This window comes from Notamacropus eugenii, chromosome 2 (assembly GCF_028372415.1).
Source record: "Notamacropus eugenii isolate mMacEug1 chromosome 2, mMacEug1.pri_v2, whole genome shotgun sequence".
Classification (NCBI taxonomy): domain Eukaryota; kingdom Metazoa; phylum Chordata; class Mammalia; order Diprotodontia; family Macropodidae; genus Notamacropus; species Notamacropus eugenii.
This window is the reverse complement of record NC_092873.1, coordinates 432,249,850-432,270,501: the sequence shown is the minus strand read 5'-3', so window position 1 is coordinate 432,270,501 and position 20,652 is coordinate 432,249,850. Positions and strand designations below refer to the sequence as shown.

The 20,652-nt window shown below is 41.7% G+C and overlaps 1 protein-coding gene and 1 pseudogene across 2 annotated transcripts in view; both read right to left on the bottom strand.

Annotated features, from left to right (window-relative positions):
• PIGR (polymeric immunoglobulin receptor) overlaps positions 1–17,967 on the bottom strand; it is a 41,240-nt gene extending 23,273 nt beyond the window's left edge. Inside the window, exon 1 of one of the 2 annotated variants that reach the window (XM_072648006.1) lies at positions 17,901–17,967. In XM_072648006.1, the coding sequence (XP_072504107.1) occupies positions 17,901–17,952 (52 nt within the window). In that variant the 5' untranslated portion in view covers positions 17,953–17,967. Of the gene's footprint in view, positions 1–7,264; positions 7,414–17,900 lie in introns of those variants that run through there. The other variant, XM_072648007.1, reaches the window with a different exon arrangement.
• On the bottom strand, positions 12,893–13,173 carry LOC140524140 (HIG1 domain family member 1A, mitochondrial pseudogene; annotated as a pseudogene).
• Positions 17,968–20,652: the final 2,685 nt, after the last annotated feature.

Genomic DNA, 20,652 nt, shown 5'->3' with positions numbered 1-20,652 from the left:
GTTGAGGAAGCTGAGGCAGACAGAGGTTAGATGACTTGCCCAGGGTCACACACCTATTAAGTGTCTCCAGCTGGATTTGAACACAGCTCTTCCTGGTTCAAAGCTCAGTATTTTATCCAATGTGCCATTTAGAAGCTTAATAAATACTTATTGGCTCTTTGGTTTATACAGATGAAGAGGTTGAAGTCCACAAAAGTTAAATGACTTGCTCAAGGTCTTTCAAGTAGCGATATGGTTCAAAGGAAAGTTTGCTATGGGCAGAGCCAAGATGATACATATAATTTAGCACTTCCCCCATAGCCCACAAAATACTGTAAAAAATGACTCTCAACAAATTCCAGAGCAGCAGAAGCCACAAAATAATAGAGTGAAAGAGGTTTTCAGCCAAAGGTAACCTGGAAGGCCAACAGGAAAGGTCTATCCCATGGGATGCTGAGCAGAGTAGAGCCCAGCCCTGGCCACCCAGCACTGGGAGGAACAGGATCTGAACAGACCTCCTGGGCAGAATTCCTAGCAAGGAGGGTCCCAGATCCCTCAACCCACAAGTGACAAAGAAAGCTCCAAAGGTCAGTGTGGGAAGGCTTTCCCAGCTGGGAGAGAGGTGAACAGGGTTCCCCCAGCACAGGTCCCAGGGAGCAGCAGCGGCAGGCAGCAATGGCTACACTGAAGCAGCCTGGGTCCATTGTCCAGGAAGCTCAGCTTAAAGTCTCTGGTGGAATTGAGCAGCTGATTTGAACCTCAGCCCTCAGTGGTGCCCCACCCACACCCAAAGCCCCTGGGGGAGTTGAGTAGCTAATCTGAATCTCAGCCTTGAGCATGGTACTGGGGAAAGGAGGAGCACTAGGACCCTCCTCTTGACAAAGGATTCAGAAGTCAAGTAACTGGCTGGGAAAATGCCCAAAAAAGGAAAAAAAATAAGACCATAGAAGGTTACTTTCTTGGTGAACAGGTTATCTCTTTCCATACTTTTAAATGAGGAAGAACAAGGCATACTGTCAGAGGAAGTCAAAGCCTCTGCCTCTAGTTCCTCCAAAATGAATATGAAATGGGTTCAAGCCATAGAAGAGCTTGAAAAGTGTGTCAGCTGCTAAAGGAGAACAAAAAAATGCTGAGGAAAATAACACCTTTAAAAAGAGGCTAACTCAATTGGAAAAAGAGGTCCAAAAAGCCAATGAGGAGGAGGAGGCTTTAAAACACAGAATTAGCCAAATGGAAAATAAGGTTCAAAAGTTCACTGAACAAAATGGTTCTTTAAAAGAGAGAATCAAGTTCAGGGAAGCTAATGACTATGAGATAAACCAGGAAGTTAGAAAGTAAAACCAAAAGTTTGAAAAAAATAGAAGATAATGTGAAACATCTCATTGGAAAAACATCTGACCTGAAAAATAGATCCAGGAGAGACAACTTAAAAATTGTGGGACTACCTGAAAGCCATGATCAAAAAAAGAGCCTAGACATTATCTTCCATGAAATTATCAAGGAAAATTGCCCTGATATTCTAGAACCAGAGGGCAAAATAAATATTGAAAGAATTCACTGATCATCTCCTGAAAGACACCCAAAAAGAGAAACTCCTAGGAATATTGTGGCCAAATTTCAGAGTTTCCAGGTCAAGGAGAAAATATTGCAAGCAGCTAGAAAGAAATAATTGGAGTGTTGTGGAAATACAATCAGGAAAACACAGGATCTGGCAGCTTCTACATTAAGGCATCAAAGGGCTTGGAATAGGATATTCCAGAAGTCAAAGGAACTGGGATTAAAACCAAGAATCACCTACCCAGCAGAACTGAGTATAATAGTTCAAGGGAATAAATGGTCATTCAAGGAAATAAAGGACTTTCAAGTATTCATGATGAAAAGACCAGAACTGAATAGAAAATTTGACTTTCAAACACAAGAATCAAGAGAAGCATGAAAAGGTAAACAGGAAAGAGAAATCAGAAAAGACTTTCTAAAGCTGAACTGTTTACATTCCTACATGGAAAGATAATATTTGTAACTCTTGAGATTTTTCTCAGTATTTGGGTAGGTGGAGGGATTATACACACACACACACACACACACACACACACACACACACACACACACATATAGACAGAGAGTACAGGTTGAGTTGAATCAGAAGAGATGATATTCATACAAAAAATAAAATAAAAATTAAGGGGTGAGGGAGGAAAATACTAGGAGGAGAAAGGGAGAAATGGAATAGGACAGGCTATAACTCATAAAAGAGATAAGAAAACTCTTTTTCAATGGAGGAGAAAAGGGAGGAGGTGAGAGGGGAAAAGTGAAGCTTTCCTTCTTCACATATGGCTTAAGGAGGGAATAACATGCTCACTAAATTTGGTATGAAAATGTATCTTACACTACAGGAAAGTAGGGGAGGAGGGGACAAGTGGGATGAGGGGGATGATAGAAGGGAGGGCAAATGGGAGAAGGGAGTAACTAGAAGTACACACTTTTGGAAAGGGACAAGGTCAAATGAGAGAATAAAAAAAGGGGGGGATAGGGTAGGATAGAGGGCAATAGAGTTAGTATTACACAACATGATTACTATGGAAGTCTTTTGCAAAATGACACATATATAGCCTGTATTGAATTGCTTGCCTTCTCAGTGGGGATGGGTAGGGAGGGAGGAGGGAGAGAAGTTGGAATTCAAAGTATTAGAAACGAATGTTGGGAATTATTATTGCATATAACTGGGAAATAAGAAACACAAGTAATGGGGTACAGAAATTTATCTTGCCCTACAAGAAAAGAGAGAAGATGGGAATAAGGGAAGGATGGGGTGTGATAGAAGAGAGGGTACATTTAGGGAAGGCATAATCAGAATGCAAGGTGTTATGGTGTGGGGAGAGGGGAGAGATGGAGAGAAAAATTGGAACTCAAAATTTTCTGGAAATGAATGTCAAAATCTAAAAATGAATTAATACAGTTAAAAAAAAAGAAAGTGTGCCATATTTAGAGTTGGAAGACCTGACTTGATAACTCATTTAACCCCTCTGGACCTCAGTTTCTGTAAAACCTAGACAACCTCCAAGGTCTTCTCTAGCTCTAATATTTAAATTTGAGTAGCAAAGCTAGGACTAGAAGCCAGGCTTCTTGTTTGTTAGTCTGAAGCTCACTCCATTCTACCCCAGTTGCTTCTTAAGGGCAATAAAGTGTAACCAGTGACTTAGATAAAGGTATGGATGGTGCATTTATCTGACATGCAAGTGACTCAAAGCTAGGAGGGATAGTTAACACACTGCATGACCAAGTCAGGTTCGAAAAAGATATTGACAGGCTAGAGACTGGGCTGAGTTGAGTAAGATGAAATTCAAAAGGGACAAATGTAAAGTGTTATATTTGAGTTTAAAAACAAAAATTAACTTCACACATCCAGGATAGGGGAGACCTGATTAGGCAGCAGTTCTTCTGAAAAAGATCTGGGGATTTTAGTGGATTGCAAGCTCAATAGGAATCAGTGACAGCTAATGTGTTCTTGGGCTGAATTAAGAGAGTCATCACTTTCAGCAATAGGTAGACTGCCATGTTGCCTATGTTTTATTTATCAGATGCTATCTGTAATATTAGTTCAGCTTCGAGTGCTGTATTGATAAACTGGAGGAAATCCAGAAGGTTCTAACCAGATTGAAGGGCCCTGAGTCTATATCTTATGATAACGAGTTGAAGGAATTGGTGGTTCTTAGCTCAAAAGAGAATATTCATGGGAGACATAATAGTTGTCAACATACCTAAATGGTTGGCATATGGAAAAGGAATTAGCTTTATTTTATTTGGTTCCAGAGTGGAACAATCCATGGAAATGGCAAAGGTGCAGATTTAGGCATGACATTTGGAAAAACTCCCAGGTAATTAGAGCTATGGGCTATGTCTAGAGGGGGTAGATTCCTCTACTTGGAAATCCTCAAGCAGACATTGGATGGTGGGCCACCTGTTGGATATGTCACGATGGAGCTCCCTTTTCTATGTGGATTGGACTAGGTAGAGGGTGAAGTCATTTCCATCTCTCAAATTTCATACTTCTGATTTGGAGAAAATCTCATTTGAGAAGCTAGAGAGACTCTGCATCTGGCCGCCTCAGAGCAGCAGCCCAGGTAGAGGAAGAACATTAGGGAGTTGCTGCTATGATAATTTGATTTGATTTACCACCTACTTAAGCATTCATAAGCTGCCCGATGGACAGAGGTATAACTAGGAATTCTGGACACGTGGTACAATTTCACTTAAATGTGGGTTGGAAGGTGGTCACTTAAAGTTCAGAAGGCTGAGGGAGCCCACCTTAGCTAAAACATTCCTGTGTCACTATTACAAAGGCGCAGTAGAGGTTCCCAGGTCCAGAAGCTACATGATCTGTCTCTGGTCAGGTGTTCTTGTGACAGAAGTGGGGGCAGCCCATTCCCCCAGAAAGGAGGACTCAGATGACCATGACACAGCTAACAACCTCTGACTCCTAACTCTTGACCCCTCCAAATTGTAGGAGGAAGTGGACATGGCAGAGGCTACAGTTGTAGAAAAAGGCAAGCCTTGGAAGTTTTGAGACAGCAACAGGAGCAACCACAAAAGCATACGAACAACTGACCAGAGGACCAGCAAGAGGGAGCATCAAATATTGATGCCCTAAAACAATCCCCAATTACCCCACCTTAGTTTTGGTTTTGCTGATGGTAGACCCTACCAGAGCAACCTTTCCTCAGTGGCAGTAATGCAGAGATTCAGCTTCCCTCTACCCTTTAGAAGCACTTATGGAAGAATGGAAAGAGCAGCTCTACCACTAAATAGTTCAAAGTGCTAAAGTGAACAGCTAGTTCAGCTCTTTAATTAAAGCAGATAGGGCATTATCATTGCCACTTTACAGATGGATATTAAGTGATGCAACCCAGTTCACATACAGCTGGTTGAGGAGGAAGGGACTGTTCAGGGGGCAAATATTAGATCTTAGATCTTTGGCCACTGCTCTTTTCACTGTACTTTATTTCCAGGGAGAAAGAGGAAGAGTTATAGAATGAAAGGTAGAACTTTAAGTTATATTTGACCTAGACTTCCCCCATTCCTCCCTCCTTCCCTGATACGTGCCTCTAGGCATGCTTGTGAGAAGTCCCCCTACAGGGTTGGGGGAACCCAAAACTTCCCTTGTCAAGGGAGAAAGTGACCTGTAAAGGGTTTGTGCAAACTGAGTTCCGAGCAACTTGAGCCAGACTAGCAACAGTTATGGCTCTGAAAAAAATAAACCCCAAACAAACAAGACATCTGGCAGCAAAGGAGACTGGCCAGATCCAATCTGACCTGGAGATTGAGGCCTCTTTCTTCCCTCTTCTTTGTCCCTGGCTCCCAATGAAACAGACCAAGAGATCCAAAGCCCCAGGGTGGGCCAGCTCCTGCCCATCCCCCTCCTGCTTAGTGTCTTGCTCCTTCACATGTAGTGGCAGCAATGGGCTTGAATGTGGCTCTTCCTTCATCCTCCCTGGGACCCCAAGGAAAACCATATGTGATATGGAATTTGCCATCTATGCCTCTTAGTGGGGAAGGGCATGATGCAGTCAATCATTTCCATTTAATTCAACTCAACACACTTTGTTTTTAAAAGAATTTACTATGTGCCAAGCACGGTGCTGGTCAGTAAGGACGCAAAGATCAAAACAAAACAGTGTCTGTCCTCAAGGATCTTACCCTCTCTGGGAAGCACGCAGCAAATCAAATACTGCCTTCCTCTACCCTCAGGAAAATTTACAAAACAAAACAATTAACTCCCAAAAAACCAAAACAATTAACTCCTAAGTTGTAAAGCCCAGAGACCCAGTAGGTCCTCAAATGGTCTAGAAATGCCAACGGCCAATTAGAAAATAGTACTGTTTGTCCTTGCAGTAGGACCTGAGGCCAGTCGCTCTCCAGACCTGAATTTCTCCATCCATAGGGAGGTGGCAGAGAATACTGCCACAGTCAAAGATCCCAGTTGGAAGGGGCCTTAGAGGTCAACTAGCACAAGCTGTTCATGTACAAAGAAAGAAAAGAAGGTTAAAGAATGTAGCCAAAGTTATTCAGGTACCAAGCATCAGAGGCCAGGTGTGAAGCCATGTCCTCTGACCTGTTGGTGCTCATTCCGCTGGACCACTCTGTAAGAGCTTGCCTAAGTGATTCAAAACATTACAGATATTACGCTATTGTCTCATTCGACCCTCCCACTTGTATGAGGTTGAGAATGCGGGTATCATTCTCTCCATTTTGCAAATGATGAAAGAAGCTCAGATGGGTTAAGATATTTTCCCAGTATCACATAACTAGTAAGTTTGAGCTATGTGACCCTGGGCAAGTCACTTAACCCTGTTGGCTTCACTTTCCTCATCTATAAAATGAGCTGGAGAAGCAAATGGCAAACCACTCCAGTATCTTGGCTAAGAAAACCCCAAGTACGGTCACCAAGAGTTGGACATAACTGAAAAATGAGTGAACAAGAACAACAGTAAAGCCAAGCTGGGATTTGAACTCAGATCTTTAGACTACAAATTGAGTGTTCATCCCACTGCACTCTATCTCCATGTGATGGTAGTTTGTGTTCGCATTGTGCTTTACGGTTAACAAAGCACTCAGCTAACCTCATACTGTCGGATCATCACAATACTAAGGGGTAGTGAAATATTATTCCCATATTACACATAAAGAAACCAAGCCTCAGAGGAATAAAATAACTTGTCCCATGTTACACAACTGGTAAATTGCAGCATGGAGACTCGAACCCAAGTCTTTTGATTTCAAGACTACTATTACGGATCCTTTTCATTACATCAGGATGCTTGGCTCCTGGTATCTATAAGGAATGATAGAACAAGGTTGGGGATTTCTAATTGAGTGGAATGTCATAGACGCAGAAAAGGTGGGGGGAAGTCTACGCTATACTGGGGTCTTGGGGAGGGAACGTAAGTATGTCACAAGTGTACCCTGAAAACCACCGAAACCGAACATAGAATCTTCTAACATAGTAGAGAAGTCCTGAGCACCCATTTCCCTCTGCTACCTCTATTAAGGGACAAATGATTGGGGCAGGGGGTGGAGGGGACTGGACATTGTCCTCACTGAACCCCCCTCACAGATCTTCATCACCTGGGCTACCCTCATACATGCCTCCCAAGCCTACTCCCACTCTTTGGGGGTTGAAACTGCCCACTCCTTCCACCAGACCTGTTCATCTCTCAGCCCCCTATTCCTAAGAGTCCTGGTATAGCTAATGCCCTGTTCTAGGAGATCCCAGAGAAGTTGAACTCACTCTTGTCTCTTCTTTTCTCTGTTTTCACCTTCAGGGGCACTGCCCCGTTACCATTCCAGCTCCCTGAACTCCGAAGGTATTGTCCCTGCCTCCCCTGGAGGCTGCCAGCGGGGCACTGGATGCTGCCAAAACTGAAACCGTATGAAGTCTGGACCCACACCTGTCTTGGGCTCTTAAAGAGACACCCTCCAATGGGCACACTGGCCAGCTGAAAGCACGTGACTCCCAATTCCCTGGGTCTTTTTCCTTTTGGCTTCGCCAACTGGTCCCATCTGTTCACTTCCTCTTAGCTTTGGGGAAGCCCTATTGATCGGAATCAGATTGACTGTGAGTTATATCAACAGGGTTGTCCACACAAATGCAAAGGACCAGGCTAACCGCTTGGATGCTAAAAATGAAAAGGCTAATAATAATGAGTATCCTTGTAAAGCACTTTTCCCATAAGAATCCTGAAAGGTGGATAAGAGAAATGTTATTATCTCTATTTTACAGGGGCTTCTGTTACGTGACTTGCCCAAGATCACCTAGCTAGTAATAATACTTGATGGTAACTCACATTTCCACTGTATTTTGCAAAGTGCAAAGTCACAACCACACTATGAGGAGGCATTGCAAGTAGACCCGGAAGAGACCTCTGAGTGCATCTGCTGTGACACCCTCTTTTTACAGATAATGAATGTAAAGCACACGAAAAGGAAATGGCTTGTGCAAGATCACAAGAGAACAAGGACTTGAGCACAGAGTCCCAGCTCCCTATGTAAAGTTCTTTCTACTGTATCCAGGTGTTCTGCTAGGACTGGATTTCTTAGCCTCCACCTACCCAGCTCCAGCAAGGTCCCCACCCCCACCTCATCAGCAACAATAAGGGTCCTGAGATCTGATCCTGAAGGATCCAGACCTCCAGTTAATGGAAGAATACTGACTCAAGTCACGGGACCTAGGTTCGAATTCCATCTCTGATATTTATTACCTGTGTAACCTTAGTCAAATCACTTGACGTCTCTGAGTTCCAGTTTCATCATCGGTAAAATTGGGGGGGGAGGGGGGAAGAAGGATGGAAAAGATGACCTCTGAGGTTCCTTTTAGCTTTATATTACTCCTTCGTCTCTGTCAGGTCACCAGGCACGACTTCCAGGAGGTCAGTTCCTAGCTGCACCCCACCCTACACCCTTGAAGTATAAAGGGTTCAAGTTCCTCTCTATACACAGCTGACTCTAGCGTCTTTGCTGGGCTCTGGGACCCTCCCCACAGCTAAGCTAAGGCCAACGGATAGGCCTAGAGATGGTATTATCCCCCAGCTCTCCTGCTTACCTCATAACTATGTTCTTCTAGGAATTTTTCCACATTGAAATTGTCCGTATGCAAGCGACTCCAAACTGTTCACCTTTCCCCCACCCCACACAGGTAGGCACACTTCTGTACATCCAGTACCACACACACACACACACACACACACACACACATACACACACACACATGCATTCTTCACTCCCTGAAGTTCACCCAGTCTACGCATGCAAGGTTGATTCAAGACTCTCCCTACCCCAACACTGACCCAGAAACTTAGCCCCTGATGGGGAAGAAAGAAAGGAGAAGTGAAGCTGGAGGGAATAAGCAGGCCGTCAGAGTCCTGGATCCTATTTTGGGCCCAGCCACAGCTAGTGGTGTACCTGGAACCGTGCAGCTTCCCCTCTCAGGAGCTTAGTCTCTTTATGTAGAGGGAAGGTATAACAGCTTAGCAGAACCCACACCACAATAAAAGTCAGAGAGCCCAAATTTCGCTGTTTACTGCCTGAGACAGGTTAGCTCCCCTCTCCGGGCCTCAGTTTTGTCATCTGTAAAAGGAGGGTCTACAACAGATGACCCTTATGCAGCGCTTTAAAGTTTGAAAGCACTATATTTAATATATCATATACAGCACTTTAAAGTTTATAAAGCATATATTATATTATACAAACAATATTATATATTACAAAGCACTGTGTTATATATAAAATATCATATACTATAGAGTATTTTAAAGTTTACACAGTACAAGATTATATATAAAGTATTATATTTTATGCAGTACTTATAATACATAGCTATATTTATAATATAACTTTTAAGTGCCATGTAAATGTCTCCTAAAGCATCATTTTATATTTTTGCATGTAATCTAGTGCCAAAGCTGCATATACATAGCGTATGTGTATATTTAGGTAGATAATACTTTGTAAACTTTGTGTGTATGTGTGTATGTATGTAGTGCTATGTATAGACATGTGTGTATACATACACAGATAGATAAATATGTAGGTCGATACATAGATGGACAGATAGGTAGACAGATAGATGGATAGATAGATGATTCTGGGCAAGTCACTTAACCTCTGTTTGCCTCAGTTTCCTAATCTGTAAAATGGCTAAAATAATAGCTCTAACTTTGTTGGGTTATTGTGAGGATCAAATTAGATGATAATTATAAAGTACTTAGCACAATGCCGGGCACACAGTAAACACTCTATAAATGTTAGCAAGTTAGATTTAGCCCTTCATTTCTCCACTATCCTTGCTGACCTTGGCCACACGGATGCCCAGATAGTGTTCCAGTTTGCCCGATCTAATGTCTGTTGGGTTTGATATCCACGGTGAATGCCAAAATGTTGGTGATAGTGTAGGAATGGAACTTTTTCATCGCAGGGCCACTTTTCTGAGGAGATTAGGTAGATAGATAGATTAGACAGATAGACGGACGGATGAATAGGTATATGCTTTATATATTTATGTATTTATATATAAATACATATAGATACAGTGTATGTGTGTACATATGTATATATACATACGTGTGTGTATATCTAGTTTATACATTTGTATTATTTATATACTTCTATACTTCACACTTCAAAAGCTTTCTTCACATTTCAGCCCTCAAGGAAAGACTCTCGATAACTTTTCAATCCCTTTCTTGATCTTTCTGCATACTCTTCTTTTGCCTTTTAAGTAACCGTAGTGAACACTCTTGTCATCTAGAGAGTAGGATGATAGGAGTAAGAGAAAGAGATTATAGACAGCAAGAGCAGCCAGAAAGAAAAGAAACTGTGATTCAGGATTAGTTGTCAGTTCTCCAACCCAAGACATCAACAGGCTCAGAGATAAAGCCAACTGGAGACCCCAAACCACCAGTTGGAGTTAGAAGACCAATGGTGCTTGTGAAGGTGGTAGAAGGAAGCAATCTTGTGTCATTCACAAGGATCCCAAGGGGAAGCTGATCCCCAGTCAGCAAGACCTAAGGCTTGGAGAAGACTCTTCTGTACCCTCCAGTGATAGGAAACCTTATGAATTAACTAGTTCTGTGGTTAGATACCCCTACTTGCTAGAAAGTTTATTCATATAATGGGTCAGTAGCTGACTTCTGCAATTTATCAGTTCTAATTCTGCTCTCTGGAACCATGCAGGCTAAGTTCAGCCATGAAATCCAGAGCAATAAGAAATCATAAGATAATAAATTCAGAGTTAGAAGAGGCTTCCAGAGATCATCTACTCCAATCCCTACATTTTACAGAAGCAGATATTGAAAAGTGGAGAGGTGTAATGACTTGCTTATGGGAAGTAACAGTAAACCAGTGTTTACCTATAATACTGGCTCCTGGAATACTCACTAGATGTGTATCTAGCGATATAATACTCACTAGAGTTGATTGGAACAGGAGAGGATAGAGGAATGATGCTTCTGGTCTCACTATATCTCCTTGAGGTATGTCAAGGAGGGATTCCTTCAGCATGTATGTATGTATGTGTATATATATATATATATGTAGATATAATGACAGCATCTCCTGTCATTCTGGTGAATATCAGGCCACCGGACCCAGACGGCTCTGGAGGAGAAAGTGAGGCTGGTAACCTTGCACAGCTCTCCCTCACTTAAATCCAATTCACTTTCAAGTCCTGGATAGCATTATTTTCCTGATATCATGATCCTCTTTGAGGATGAAGGGCAAACATCAACATCAAAAACAGCAGCAACATTCAGCACCTACTATGTGCCTGGCCCTTTGCCAGATGCTGGGAGAGATCCCAAAGCAAACTAAGACATGAATTCTGCCTTCTGGGAGTGGCAATCTATCTGAAAAGACAAGAATCAGTTAGCTAACAGTCCTAGGAAACATATGCTAGTTGTTAAATTAGTGATTAAGAAGACAAGAGCCCCAGGACCAAGCCAAAACACTCAACTTCCCTGAAGTACCGAATTCTGAACCCCATGTCTACCTGCCCTGAGCAAAGGGTGTCTTGCCCTCTTACTACTGGAAATTTATTCAGTAAGAAAAAATGATCTCTAAACAATACAATGTAGAACAAGGAATCTTAGGATGCCAGTGAAAATCATTGAATGCCTAGACTAATACCAGGGTGTCTTGTAAAATTCTAAAATTTATTCTATCCTGAGAAGACCCTGGTTTTTCTCCCAAAGTCTGGTTCAAAATACTTCTGTCCTGACCTTCAGACTCATATTCCTATCCTATCCACCCCCCTACCTAGGAATCACTCTGTCTTCTCCTCCTCCCCCCATTTTCATGCTGGGCCAGTTCCCTGGACTTTGCCCTATTGATCTCTTCAAAAATCCACGAAACACCCTGGATAAATTAGAAATGACTACCAGTAGCCAGTTGGGCCTTGGTACTCCACCCACAAATTCCTCAATAATCATTGACTGCTTATCCATGCACTCCTTCGTTTCCATCTTTCCTGCCCCTCCACCCCAAGAGAAAAATATGCATACCGTAGCAGGAGTATCAAGGACAATTTTCCATTATAAATTCCCCTTCACTAGTATTCACAAAGATACCCCACAGATCTTCATTTTTTTTCAAAGTTCTCTATCTTTACTGCTGAATAAGCACTTCAAATATATATTAAAGAGATGGCATTTTAAAAAATTTCAATATGGTAGCAGTAAAAAATATCACTAAGCCATACCCTTTATGTTATTCTCATCTTTTACTAACTTTATAATAAATACTACTGTGTTAAGTAGCCTGGTTAACAACTGTTCGAGACTCATCTTAAATACAAGCAAGTTGTCTATGGTGAGGGTAGGGAACAAAAACCATGCTGTAATATTTTATTTCATGCTTTTCTTACAGATGTTCTTTTGGCCCTAGTCAAAGTCAGGCAGCCCTAGATGCTGAAGTTTTCGCCATTCTACAAAATAAGGAAGTACTTCCTGAATTGTGTTAAAGCAGCTTTCCATATTATATCCCCAAATATGCCCCATCTTAAAGCAATAGGAGCTATGTGAGTCTTGGCCCTCTCATTTTTTTAGTCGCTTTTGAGATTTGAGGAATATGAATATAATTTATTACCCAAGTAAGCTTCAATGACCAGTTCCTTTTGTACTAAACTTAGCTACCCTAACTAACTCTTGGAAACCAAACGGTGTACCTTGAATCACCCAGGAAACTAAAGCTTCCAGGAAAAAAAAGCCAATCTTTAAAACATCATGATTGGCTGTCTGACATCGATTGTCTGTGCTGCTTTTTAGAATCACATATCCCTAAACGATTTATTTTAAAACATAAGCAAATTACCTCAATTTGAGGTATCTATCTCTAAAACATCAACAGGAAGACAACATCTTTCCTCCTAAGGTTTGGGTTTTGCCCAGTATTCCTGATACACGGAGTACAACATACCAACCCTCATTGCTCCTACTACCAAGCCTTGGGCTCCCACATGCATGTGAATCAGGTGGACAGACATTTTAGTGTTCCCTCTGCTTTTCAGTTTATATAATCCATTGCAGCAATAGCTGCAAAGGCTGCTATTCCAACTGGGACAAATGGTGCCTCTTTAGCTTTTTGGGCAAATTTTGATCCCGAACTCTCATCATAAGTGGAAAGGGAAACGTCATTGTCTGTTGACATTGTAGTTGGTTCAAGAGTCTTCAGAATGAGAGGAAGCAAAGCCACCTTCCACAAGCAGCCACCCTCTTCTCAACACCCCAGATCTTTAAAGTTTTGCAAATAAGTTCTATCCAAATTCAGGAAAGGAACATAAGATTCTGGATCCTATCTGACAGTATCCCATTTGACAGATAAGGAAACTGATCCATGGAAAAGTTAAGTGATTTGTCTAAGGTTACACGACTGGTGAGTGGCAGAAGTCGCTTCAGAAACCAAGTCTCTTGACTCCCAAATTCAAGTGTTTTCTAACTAGAACTCATAAGTGTCACAGTATTGATTCTGGAGTCAGAGGACCTGGGTTCAAATCTCACCTTGGACACCTTGGTCACTGCATGACCTTGAACAAATTACTTATCGTCCCTGGAGCTCAGTTCCCTTCCTCATAGAACAAGGGAGTTGGACTAGTTGGCTTTTCAGGATTTTTCTAGTTCTATATCTATAATTGTAATATACTGAAAGTACCCTGTGGTGTGAGAATACTTGTCTTAACTGACATGATGTAAGACTTTCAAGTTCACAAGGTACTTTGATTGTATAATCTCAACTGATCCTCACAACAACCTTTCATGCTGGGTTATTTTTTTTTTCTGGTCCAGGCCTATGATTTTATCAGTGAAAGGAGCTTCCAACATAAAAACTCCCTCCATCAATTCCTACTCAATAACTTCTAGATTCAGAGAGACACTTGGAGCACTGAGAGATGAAGTGACTTATCTGTGGTCACACAGCTACGATGTGTCAGAGATGGGACTAGAAACTTGGTCTTCCTGACTTCAAGGACAATGCTCTATCTAGCTACAAAGCATTCACTTTCCTTTTTTTTCTTACCAGTTATATTAAAGTCTAGTAAGGCTCCCCCTATACTCATTCTCCTAAAATGCCCTCTGGGCTGAGATAGCACAGTGTAGTGGACAGAGGACTGACTGAGGAATCAACGTTCCTGCATTCAAGTCCAGGCTTTGCTCCTTACTAGCTGTGTGATCTTTTTCTTATGCTGAGCTACTTTTCCAGTGAATGCTAAAATGCTCTGCAAACTGTAGAGTACTATGCCAGTAGAAATTGCCATTATCTTTATCATCATCAGTTTACTTATACCTGCAATTTCATTAATGGGGGGAGCTCATGATAAGGAAACTCTCTCTACTAATGCAAACTAGCACACGCTCTGCAACTTACAGTCTTAGAGAGTTATCTGGGCCATTGAAAAATTAAGTGACTTACCAGGGTCACACAGCTAGGAGGTGTCAGAGGAAACCCTAGATATGGATTCAGAGGACCTGGGTTTGTTCAGATCTTGGGTCTAGCATAGAATTACAAACCCCTTGAGAGCAGGGACTTTCATTTTGCCTTTGTATCCCCAATGCCTAGCATAAAGGGGGAGCTTATTAAATGTTTGTTAAATGAATGAAGGGACAGCTAGGTGACATAGTGCATAGAGCACTAGATCTGGAGTTAGGAAGACTCATCTCCCTGAATTCAAATCCAGCCATAGACACTTATCTAGCTGTGTGATCCTGAGCAAGTCTCTTCATCCTGTTTATTTCGGTTCTCTCATCTGTAAAATGAGTTGGAGAAGGAAATGGCAAACTACTCCAGTATCTTGGCCAAGAAAAACACAAACGGGTCACAAAGAGTCAGACACAAATGAAACGAATGACTGAATGGCAAATGAATAAATGCCTTTACGCCTTATGTGACCTTGGCAGGTTTCTTAATTTCTCTGGACTTCAGGCTGCTTGATTGAGATAGGAAGGGGTTGAACTAGATAGAACTCAAAGATCTTTCCTAGCTCTATGTCATAGATGAGAAATTAACCCATCTACTTGGGCATGATGTTCTTGCAGCTGGTATAACCTAGTTACCAGCAAAGAAGAAAAACCAGAGACTTCAAAATCCACAGTCACCTACTATCCATCATGCCTGCATGTGTATGGAAGGGCACCCATAGGCATGGAAACCGCTCCAGGGGTGGGTAACATGGGGCCCTCTAGGTCCTCAAGTTCAGCCCTTTGACTGAATCCAAACTTCACAGAAGAAATTCCCTTAATAAAAGGATTTGTTCTGTAAAACTTGGACTCAATCAAAAGACCTCACCTGAGAACCTAGAAGACTACATGTGGCCTTGAGGCCACAGGTTCCCCACCCCGGCTAAGACCATGGAACTCCACTGACTGGAGGAATGGCTTTTTCACCTCTACATGTAACTAATTCTCAATAATCTATTTGCAGTACATTTCCCCAGTGAGTTCTCCTCAATGTTTAAGCCCAGGCTGGTTTTCCTTTCCCATTCAGCACTTTCCCAGGACCCATGAACTGTTGTCAGCTGAATCATGCCAACTCATTTTAAAATCAACCATGAGGAAAAAAAAAAACCAAGGGTGGATGATACCAGTGCAAAGCAACCACATGGTATGACTCGGACATCAATTAGCTGTATGTCTATGAGGGATTCATTAAACCTCTCTGAGCCTTTCTTTACCTTTCTGTCAGATAAGCATAATTAATAAAAACTTGCAGAATCTACAGAGCTGAATGTACGTAGAGTGCTTTGTAAATCTTATATGCTAAAGGAATGGGAGGCCATTTTTAGAGAGTGAGAAATTAGAATCAGAGAAGCTCAGTTCTGTTGGTTATTCCTGTGTGACTATGGAAAAGTCAGTTAACCTCTCTGGGCCTCTTTTCCTGAACTATAACATAAGAGGGTTGACTGAACAACCTCCAAGGTCTAAACTGTTCCTAACAGTGTGTTCCAAAGCCAATAAGATCAATATTGGTTGTTTTATTCACTGCCATCATCAACCTTCTATCATGCAGATTATGGAAAGCTGGCTGTTTAGCATTTTCACACTGAATATGCAGAGAATCATTGGTTGCCACAAAACATCCCCTGCTACCTTCTGGTACTCTTGCACTGGCTGTTTGGCCTGTCTGGAATTCTCTTTCCCTTCTGGACTTACAGTCAGAAGCCCAAGGAGCTTCACCTCCACCTTTGAGAAGTGATCACTTCATTTAAAACAGAAGCCTCTCCTGGCTTCCCCAGCTGCTGGTACCCTGCACCTCCTTCCTCCCCACCCCTCAAAATCACTTCATATTGACTTTATATTTTATTGTATTTTAGGTGTAAATGTTGCCTCTTCAAAATAATGTAAGCTCTCACCTTAGCCTAGGGCCTGACCTACAATAAAAAATAAACGCTGATTGATTGGACATAGATAGCAAGGAGCCCATGGTTTGGGTTGTTAATAATCATAGTGGACATGTGTATGTATGTGTGTGTGTGTTTGTAGAAACAACTATATGTACATATACATACATACATATACATACATATACATACATACATACACATACATGTGTATGTGTTCTTTTTTTGTTCAGTCATTTTTCAGTCTTGTCTAAGTCTTTGTGACCCCATTTTGGTTTTTTTTTTGGCAAAGATACTGGAGTGGTTTGTCATTTCCTTCTCCAGCTCATTTTATAGATGAGGAAATCAAGGCAAAAAGGGTTAAGTGATGTGTCCAGGGTCACACAGCTAGTTCGTGTCTGAGGTTGGATTTGAACACAGGTCTTCCGGACTGCAGACCCAATACTCTACCCATTATGTTACCTAGATGCCCACATACATACATACATACATGCATACATATACATATACTATGTGCATATATACAGAATACACATATATACACATGCATACATGTACACACACACGTATATATAAATAAAATGCCATAAATGACTAGAAGGCTCCTAGTCCTACCAGTGTTTGGGAATTATTTCAATCAGCATTTTTTTTAGGGGCACTATTGCTCATACAAAAGCTGACTGAAATTCTCCAGGTTATATGGCAAGTGGAAATTATCCTCCAGGAATTCAAGGATGCCTCCATTGTCCATCTCTATAAAGGTAAAGGGAATAGATTGTACTGCGACAATAACAAGGGGGTCTCTCTTTTAGTCATTGCTGGCAAAATTCTTGCTAGAGTCCTCCTTAATAAGCTGATCCTTCACCTGGAAAATGGTCATATACCTGAGAGCCAGTGTGACCTCAGAAAGGGCTGAGGAACATCAATATGGTGTTTTCTGCCTGACAGCTCCAGGAGAAATGCCAGGAGCAGAACAGAGGTCTGTACACATGTTTGTAGACCTGATCAAGGCCTTTGACACAGTAAGTCGTGAGAACTTAGGAAAATTATGTCAAAATTTGACTGCCTGGAGAAGTTCATCAGTATTGTACATCAATTTCATGATGGTGTGTTTGCCCGGGTTTTGGATAGTGGACAATGCTCTCATGCCTTCCCAGTCACCAATGCAGTGAAACAGCTTATTCCCATGCTTTCTAGCATGATGTTTTCAAATGCTTTCAATGAGGATGAACACAGCATCAAGGTCAACTACCATACTAATGGTAAGTTTTTTGATTTGAAAAGGCTACAAGCCAAGACCAAACTGGAGGGAGTGTTGGTGCATGATTTTCTGTTTGCAGATGATTGTGCACTCAATGCAGCCTCTGAAGCTGAGATGCAACAAAGTATGGATCAATTCTCTGCTGCCTGTGCTAATTTTGGCCTAATAAATAACACCAAGGAAACACAGGTGCTCCATCAGTTACCACCACACCATCCATACATGGAACTATCAATTACAACAAATGGAGAAGTTTTGAATGCTGTAGATAAGTTCACTTACCTTGGTAGTATACTTTCCAGGGATGTCCACACTGACAATGAGGTTGATGCATGCAGGTTGATGCCAGAGCTAGCTCAGTGTTTAGGAGTCTCCGAACAAAGGTTTGGGAGAGAAGAGGTATTAGACTGATTACCAAACTGAAGGTCTACAGAAGTGTTGTGTTGACCTCGTTGTTGTATGCCTGGAAAACATGGACAGTCTACCAATGCATGCCAGGAAACTGAATCACTTCCATTTGAACTGTCTTAGGAAGATTCTGAGGATCACCTGGCAGGATAAGGTACCAGACACTAAAGTCCTTGCTCAAGTTGAACTGCCAAGCATTCAAACTATGCTTCAGAGAACACAACTCCAATGGGCTGGCCAGGTTGTTTGAACGCAAAATGTATGCTTGCCAAAAAGGCTATTTTGTGGAGAACTCATATGGGGTAGGCAATCACATGGTAGCCAGAAGAAGCAATACAAGAACACTCTCAAGTCTCTCTCAAGAACTTTGGATTTGATTGTGCAATATAGGAGACACTGGCACAGGGCTGCTCAGCATGGCATGCCCACATAAGAAAAGGTGCTGTGCTCTTTGAGCAAAGCAGAATTGAGACAGCACAAAGTAAATGTAGGATGCGCAAATTTGGAGCATCCACCCCAAAAATTCATGTGGACTATCTATACCCAACCTATGGTAGAGCATTCTGAGCTTGTATTGGTCTGATCAGCCACAGTCAGACACACTGAAACTTCATTTTATCATGGTGATGTCATTTTGGTCCTCTTTGCAGGCGAAGGACAACAAGCAATATATACGTAATACGCACATATATACACATGTGTGTATATGTGTGTGCACATATATATGTATATATACCTATATGTATATATGCATATGTACACACACATGTATATATAAATAAAATACCATAAATGACTAGAAGGCTCCTATTGTAAAGTCATCAGTCATGGGATTAGAAGGGACCTTGTATCTAATCAAATGCCTTATTTTACAGCAATTTGAGACTTGGGGACTTGTTGAAGAAATAGCAAGTTAGTGAAAGAGTTGAGATTAGAACCTAGATCTTTGGATTCCCTGACTGATGTTGCTTGTGGGGGCCATCATGTTGGTTTTTTTCCCCATAAATGAGTACAGAGAATTTATCTAGCAAATGTCCTTGGTTCATTTGGGCAAGGGCAAGGGTACAGGAAACAACAGCTTTCAAGGGGCTTGTCCTCCTCCCATATCCAAGTATGTGGACTTTATTTGGAAATTCAGCTAGTAATAATAAAAATGTTAGCTATAACTAGCATTCCATAGCGCTTCAAAGTTTGCAAGGCGCTTTCTAAATATTATCTCATTGTATCCTTACAACAATCTTCAGATGGAGATGCTATTATTATCTCTATTTTACAAATCAGGAAACTGAGGCAGAGGTAAAGTGACCTGCCCAAGGTCATGCAGCTAGTAAGTGTCTGAGGCCAAATTCGAATTCAGATCTTCCTTACTAGTGCTCTCTCCATTCTGCCACCGTTTCCTAGTCAGAAAGACAGGGCCCACCTGGCTCTTATTAACTTAGTTGATTTAGGTTAGAGAGGGCTCTCTGGGAATCTCCAAATTTGATCTGATATTCTGGGGACTGGATAATTTCCTTCCCCTTTTCCCATGATCTGGGACACATGCAGAAATGAGAACAAAACACCTTCTGTCTATATTCTTCATGGTCCAGTCCTTTCCCTTTGTTGTTGTGGAATCATTCAGTTGTGTCCAACCTTACATGAGCCCATGAACTTTGTCCATGGAATTCTCTTGGCAAGAGAGTGGTTTGCCATTTCTTTCTCCAGTGTGTCCCCATTTTATTGATAAGGAACTTTGACAAATGGAGGTTCAGTGAATTGCCCAGGGCCACACAGCTAGTAAGTAGCTAAGGCTAGATTTGAACTCAGATCTTTCTGACTCCAGGCCTGGTGTTAGTTATGTTGACTGCATCACCTAGCTGCTCAAAATCCTTTCCCTAGAGAGCTAGCTTTTTTTCAAACTATTGCCTATTATGTCCTCAACCCCTAGCAACACCCCTTTGCAACTAAGTGGTATAGTGAATAGAGTGCAGGGTATGGAGTCAGTAAGACCAGAGTTCAAATCCGGTCTCTGACATTTAGTACCTGTGTGCGTCACTTAGCTAGTGCCTGCCTCAGTTTTCTCATCTGTAAAATGGGGTTACTAATAGCACCTACCTCCTCCTAGGGTTATTGTGAGGATAAAATGAAATCATACTTGGAAATGCTTTGCAAACCTTAAAGGGATATAAAAGTGCTGATTACTATAATAATTATTATTTATTATGAGAACTGTGGTATAGTGATGAGAATGCTAGATCCAACACCAGGAAAGACCTAGGTTCAGATCTGCCACTGACATTCATGAAGTCATTTAACCTTGTTGAACCTCAGGTACCAACTATGTTAAGTGTGTGTGCTTGGTAAGCACCATCAGGGGCTATTGAAAAGGGCTGTACTGTGTAAATTCACTTATTGTTTCCATCTTTAATTCTGTTGCTCTGTCATGTCTGACTCTTCATGACCCTATTTTGGGATTTTCTTGGCAAAGATACTGAAATGGTTTGCCATTTTCTTCTCCAGCTCAGTGTACAGATGAAGAAACTGAGGCAAACTGGGTGAAGTGACTTGCCTACGGTCACATAGCTCATAAGTGTCTGAAGCTACACTTGAACTCAGGTCAGTGAGTCTTCCTGACTCCAGGCCCAGT